This window comes from Oncorhynchus masou, unplaced genomic scaffold, assembly GCF_036934945.1.
Source record: "Oncorhynchus masou masou isolate Uvic2021 unplaced genomic scaffold, UVic_Omas_1.1 unplaced_scaffold_181, whole genome shotgun sequence".
Lineage (NCBI taxonomy): Eukaryota > Metazoa > Chordata > Actinopteri > Salmoniformes > Salmonidae > Oncorhynchus > Oncorhynchus masou.
The window spans coordinates 213,498-220,527 of NW_027016550.1; the positions used below are offsets into that span (position 1 = coordinate 213,498).

At 51.7% G+C, this 7,030-nt stretch overlaps 1 protein-coding gene across 1 annotated transcript; it reads left to right on the forward strand.

Moving 5' to 3' along the window:
- Positions 1–28: 28 nt before the first annotated feature.
- On the forward strand, positions 29–6,320 carry LOC135538754 (mucin-2-like; the record flags this gene model as incomplete). The annotated part of the gene is made up of 5 exons (XM_064964661.1): positions 29–123; positions 2,408–2,729; positions 2,865–4,249; positions 5,757–5,966; positions 6,086–6,320. Coding segments are annotated over 5 exons (2,247 nt in total), but the record flags the coding sequence as incomplete, so codon positions are not given.
- Positions 6,321–7,030: the final 710 nt, after the last annotated feature.

Here is a 7,030-nt window from a genome sequence, read left to right on the forward strand (position 1 = left end):
TAACCGTCTGACCCCTAACCCTCTGACCCCTCACCCTCTGACCCCTAACCCTCTGACCCCTAACCCTCTGGGTCACAGGTTCCTGTTGATAGATGGAGACAAGGCTGTTTCTGGATCGTACAGGTAACCTGACCTCTGACCCCTAACCCTCTGACTCCTAACCCTCTGACTCCTAACCCTCTGACTCCTTACCCTCTGATCCCTAACCTTCTGACCCCTAACCCTATGACCCCTAAACCTCTGACCCCTAACCCTATGACTCCTAACCCTATGACTCCTAACCCTCTGACCCCTAACCTCTGATCCCTAACCCTCTGACCCCTAACCCTCTGACTCCTAACCCTCTGACTCCTAACCCTATGACCCCTAACCTCTGATCCCTAACCCTCTGACCCCTAACCCTCTGACCCCTAACCCTCTGACTCCTAACCCTCTGACTCCTAACCCTATGACTCCTAACCCTCTGACCCCTAACCTCTGATCCCTAACCCTCTGACCCCTAACCCTCTGACCCCTAACCCTCTGACCCCTAACCCTCTGACTCCTAACCCTCTGACTCCTAACCCTATGACTCCTAACCCTCTGACCCCTAACCTCTGATCCCTAACCCTCTGACCCCTAACCCTCTGATCCCTAACCCTCTGACCCCTAACCCTCTGACCCCTAACCTCTGATCCCTAACCCTCTGACCCCTAACCCTCTGACTCCTAACCCTCTGACTCCTAACCCTATGACTCCTAACCCTCTGACCCCTAACCTCTGACCTGATATCATAATTTTCCTTTTAAAGTTGCCAATTAATTCCGCATGGTTACAGGGTTAATTCTCCATGGTTACAGGGTTAATTCCGCGTGGTTACAGGGTTTATTCCGCGTGGTTACAGGGTTTATTCCGCGTGGTTACAGGGTTTATTCCGCATGGTTACAGGGTTAATTCTCCATGGTTACAGGGTTAATTCCATGTGGTTACAGGGTTACTTCTGCATGGTTACAGGGTTAATTCTGCAGGGTTACAGGGTTAATTCCACGTGGTTACAGGGTTACTTCTGCGTGGTTACAGGGTTAATTCTCCATGGTTACAGTTAATTCTGCATGGTTACAGGGTTAATTCCGCATAGTTACAGGGTATAATTCCGCATGGGTACAGGGTTACTTCCACATGGTTACAGGGTTACTTCTGCGTGGTTACAGGTTTAATTCTTCATGGTTACAGGGTTAATTCCGCGTGGTTACGGGGTTAATTCTCCATGGTTACATGGTTAATTCTGCATGGTTACAGGTTAATTCTGCATGGTTACAGGGTTACTTCTGCATGGTTACAGGGTTAATTCTGCAGGGTTACAGGGTTAATTCCACGTGGTTACAGGGTTACTTCTGCGTGGTTACAGGGTTAATTCTCCATGGTTACAGTTAATTCTGCATGGTTACAGGGTTAATTCCGCATAGTTACAGGGTATAATTCCGCATGGGTACAGGGTTACTTCCACATGGTTACAGGGTTACTTCTGCGTGGTTACAGGTTTAATTCTTCATGGTTACAGGGTTAATTCCGCGTGGTTACGGGGTTAATTCTCCATGGTTACATGGTTAATTCTGCATGGTTACAGGTTAATTCTGCATGGTTACAGGTTAATTCTGCATGGTTACAGGGTTAATTCCGCATGGTTACAGAGTTAATTCCGTGTGGGTATAGAGTCAATTCTACATGGTTACATGGTTAATTCTCCATGGTTACACGGTAAATTCCGCATGGTTACAAGGTTAATTCTGCATGGTTGCAGGGTTAATTCCGCGTGGTTACAGGGTTAATTCCGCGTGGTTACAGGGTTAATTCTGCATGGTTACAGGGCTAATTCCGCATGGTTACAGGGCTAATTCCGCATGGTTACAGGTTAATTCCGCGTGGTTACAGGGTTAATTCTGCATGGTTACAGGGTTAATTTCGCGTGGTTACAGGGTTAATTCCGCGTGGTTACAGGGTTAATTCTCCATGGTTACAGGGTTATTTCTCCATGGTTACAGGGTTAATTCTCCATGGTTACAGGGTTAATTCTCTATGGTTACAGGGTTAATTCTCCATGGTTACAGGGTTTAAACAGAAACAACACAAAGGGTTAAGTTTAGGTTTTCATTCTGAGGACTAGAAGGCTTGGGGAAGGCTTAATAATTAAAAACAACAAGTATCATCAAGTATTCTCCCGGCTTGCTATCACTTCATGTGGTCGAAGCAGCATCCATCGCCTCCGAATGTCACTTGTGCCATTTCATTTTTTTTTGTGATCGCAGAGGAAGGCATATATCAACGTCCTCGTGACCTTTTCAAACGTCCTCAATGGAAGGATCTTTGTAGTGACGACCTCTGACCCCCGACCCCTGTCTGTGTCTGTGTGTGTGCTCCTCCCCTCCAGTTTCACCTGGACGGCGTCTCGTTTGGACAGACACCTGGTCACCTTGGTAACGGGCCAGGCGGTTGACTCCTTTGACCAGCTGTTCCGGGACCTCTACCTGACATCCAGCGGGGTCGACCTCCGCAGGTTCACCACGGAGACGGAACCGGAGCCAGAGCCCCTCCCCCGGGCCACCCCCGTCGCTTCTCTCTCCGCAGCTAACGCCAGGAAGCTGTTCAGCCCTAAATACGCCGTGGTGATCGGCAACGCTAACGCTAGCAGCGCCGGCCCCGTCTCCTCCGGAACCCAGAACTCCAACTCCCAGAACCCCCTGAAAACAAAGGTATCAGAATGCATTGCTCCGTACTTTACCTTAATGTACCGTGCTCTTTTAAAAGCAGCTGTAGATTTGTTTATTTGTATTCTTTAACAAAAAAAGTGTCCTCAATATTGTGATCAATCGTTTCAATCAATCTAGGTGCGTGTCCGGGAGCCAGTGGAAGCTCCGCCCCTCCACCCGGGATTGGCCTGTCTGGAGAAAGCGTACCTGATTCCGTACCTGCCCACCTGGCCCGAACCCGACCCCCCCAGAGATGTCATCGGGTTCATCAACGTGCGGGACGCGTCACGGTCGACCCAGGTGCACCTGCAACGTTCCGAGAGGTTTGAAACGAGCCAGGCTATTCGGTTCAGCAGTCCCTTTACCCTGCCCAATGAGGAGACACTTCCTGACAGGGCTAGACCAACCCCTACCCCTACCCCTACCCCTACCACTACCCCTATCTCTACCTCTACCACTACCCCTATCTCTACCTCTACCACTACCCCTATCTCTATCCCTATCTCTACCTCCATCTCTACCCCTACCCCTACCACTACCCCTATCTCTACCTCTACCCCTACCCCTACCCCTATCTCTACCCCTATCTCTATCCCTAACTCTACCCCTATCTCTATCCCTACCCCCATCTCTACCCCTATCTCTACCACTACCCCTAACTCTACCACTCCCCCTATCTCTACCCCTATCTCTACCCCTAACTCTACCACTACCCCTATCTCTACCCCTATCTCTACCACTACCCCGATCTCTACCCCTAACTCTACCACTACCCCTATCTCTACCGCTATCTCTACCCCTACCACTACCCCTATCTCTACCCCTATCTCTACCGCTATCTCTATCCCTAACTCTTCCACTACCCCTATCTCTACCTCTACCACTACCCCTATCTCTACCCCTATCTCTATCCCTAACTCTACCACTACCCCTATGTCTACCGCTATCTCTACCCCTACCCCTACCACTACCCCTATCTCTACCCCTACCCCTATCTCTACCCCTATCTCTATCCCTAACTCTACCACTACCCCTATCTCTACCTCTATCTCTACCCCCATCTCTACCCCTATCTCTACCACTACCCCTATCTCTAACCCTATCTCTACCACTACCCCTATCTCTACCCCTACCCCTATCTCTATCCCTAACTCTACCACTATCTCTATCCCTACCCCCATCTCTACCCCTATCTCTACCACTACCCCTAACTCTACCACTCCCCCTATCTCTACCCCTATCTCTACCCCTAACTCTACCACTACCCCTATCTCTACCCCTATCTCTACCCCTACCCCGATCTCTACCCCTAACTCTACCACTACCCCTATCTCTACCACTACCCCTATCTCTACCACTACCCCTATCTTTACCACTACCCCTATCTCTACCACTACCCCTATCTCTACCCCTACCCATACCACTACCCCTATCTCTACCCCTATCTCTACCCCTACCCCTATCTCTACCCCTATCTTTACCACTACCCCTATCTCTACCACTACCCCTATCTCTACCCCTACCCCTACCACTACCCCTATCTCTACCACTACCCCTACCCCTATCTCTACCCCTACCACTACCCCTATCTCTACCCCTACCCCCATCTCTACCCCTATCTCTACCACTACCCCTAACTCTACCACTCCCCCTATCTCTACCCCTATCTCTACCCCTAACTCTACCACTACCCCTATCTCTACCCCTATCTCTACCCCTATCTCTACCCCCTACCCCGATCTCTACCCCTAACTCTACCACTACCCCTATCTCTACCACTACCCCTATCTCTACCACTACCCCTATCTTTACCACTACCCCTATCTCTACCACTACCCCTATCTCTACCCCTACCCATACCACTACCCCTATCTCTACCCCTATCTCTACCCCTACCCCTATCTCTACCCCTATCTTTACCACTACCCCTATCTCTACCACTACCCCTATCTCTACCCCTACCCCTACCCCTACCACTACCCCTATCTCTACCACTACCCCTACCCCTATCTCTACCCCTACCACTACCCTATCTCTGCCCCTACCCCTACCCCCTATCTCTACCCCTAGTTCTACCACTATCTCTGCCCCTACCACTACCCCTATCTCTACCCCTACCCCTATCTCTACCCCTACCCCTATCTCTACCCCTACCCCTATCTCTACCCCTACCACTACCCCTATCTCTACCCCTACCACTACCCCTATCTCTACCACTACCCCTATCTCTACCCCTAATTCTACCACTATCTCTACCCCTACCACTACCCCTATCTCTACCCCTACCCCTATCTCTACCCCTACCCCTATCTCTACCCCTACCACTACCCCTATCTCTACCACTACCCCTATCTCTACCCCTAACTCTACCACTATCTCTACCCCTACCACTACCCCTACCACTACCCCTATCTCTACCCCTATCTCTACCACTACCCCTATCTCTACCACTACCCCTATCTCTACCCCTACCACTACCCCTATCTCTACCCCTACCCCTATCTCTACCCCTACCCCTATCTCTACCCCTACCACTACCCCTATCTCTACCACTACCCCTATCTCTACCCCTAACTCTACCACTATCTCTACCCCTACCACTACCCCTACCACTACCCCTATCTCTACCCCTATCTCTACCACTACCCCTATCTCTACCACTACCCCTATCTCTACCCCTACCACTACCCCTATCTCTACCCCTATCTCTACCACTACCCCTATCTCTACCACTACCCCTATCTCTACCCCTATCACTACCCCTATCTCTACCCCTAACTCTACCACTACCCCTATCTCTATTCCTTTCCCTATCTCTACCACTACCACTATCTCTACCCCTAACTCTACCACTACCCCTATCTCTATTCCTTTCCCTATCTCTACCACTACCACTATCTCTACCCCTATCTCTACCACTACCCCTATCTCTACACCTTTCCCTAACTCTACCACTAACTCTACCCCTAACTCTACCCCTAATCCTACCCCTAACTCTATTCCCTACCCCATCTCCTCCACTCTCCCCAGTCCCGTATACCCTTCCCTTACCTTTACCCCCGTCCCCAAGCCCCGGACGGTGCAGTTGGTCATGAGGAACGGGAGTGGTCAGGACCCATGTGGAGTCAGAGGGGTCAAGAAGACAGACAGTCTGGAGCTAACAGGACCACAAAGAGACTGTCTGAATGGAACTGGACTACGACCCCAGAGTGACTGTGAGACCCGCACTACGACCCCAGAGTGACTGTGAGACCTCACTACGACCCCAGAGTGACTGTGAGACAACACTACGACCCCAGAGTGACTGTGAGACCGCAGTGCGAACACAGAGTGACCGTGAGACCTCACTACGACCCCAGAGTGGCTGTGAGACCCGCACTACGACCCCAGAGTGACTGTGAGACCTCACTACGACCACAGAGTGACTGTGAGACAACACTACGATCCCAGAGTGACTGTGAGACCGCACTGCGAACACAGAGTGACTGTGAGATCACAGTACGACCCCAGAGTGACTGTGAGACCGCACTGCGAACACAGAGTGACTGTGAGACCCCACTACGACCACAGAGTGCCTGCGAGACCGAAGTATGACCCCAGAGTGACTGCGAAACCATAAAAGGACTGTGTCAGCACACACACGCTCCTGCCCTCCGTACACACACACGCTCCTGCCCTCCGTACACACACACACGCCTGACCTCCGTACACACACACACGCTCCTGACCTCCGTACACACACACGCTCCTGCCCTCCGTACACACACACGCGACCTGCTCACACACGCTCCTGACCTCCGTACACACACACGTGATCTACTGGCCAACGAGCTCTACTGGAGCTCCCCCCAGTTACCCCATCACCACCACCAGCCCATAGAGACCCCCCCCCCCCCCCAGTCTACAGTTACCCCATCACCATCACCAGCCCATAGAGACCCCCAGTTACCCATCACCACCACCAGCCCATAGAGACCCCCCCCAGTCTACAGTTACCCATCACCAACACCAGCCCATAGAGACCCCCCAGTCTACAGTTACCCATCACCACCACCAGCCCATAGAGACCCCCCCCCAGTCTACAGTTACCCATCACCACCACCAGCCCATAGAGACCCCCCAGTCTACAGTTACCCATCACCACCACCAGCCCATAGAGACCCCCCAGTCTACAGTTACCCATCACCACCACCAGCCCATAGAGACCCCCCAGTCTACAGTTACCCATCACCACCACCAGCCCATAGAGACCCCCCCAGTCTACAGTTACCCCATCACCACCACCAGCCCATAGAGACCCCCCA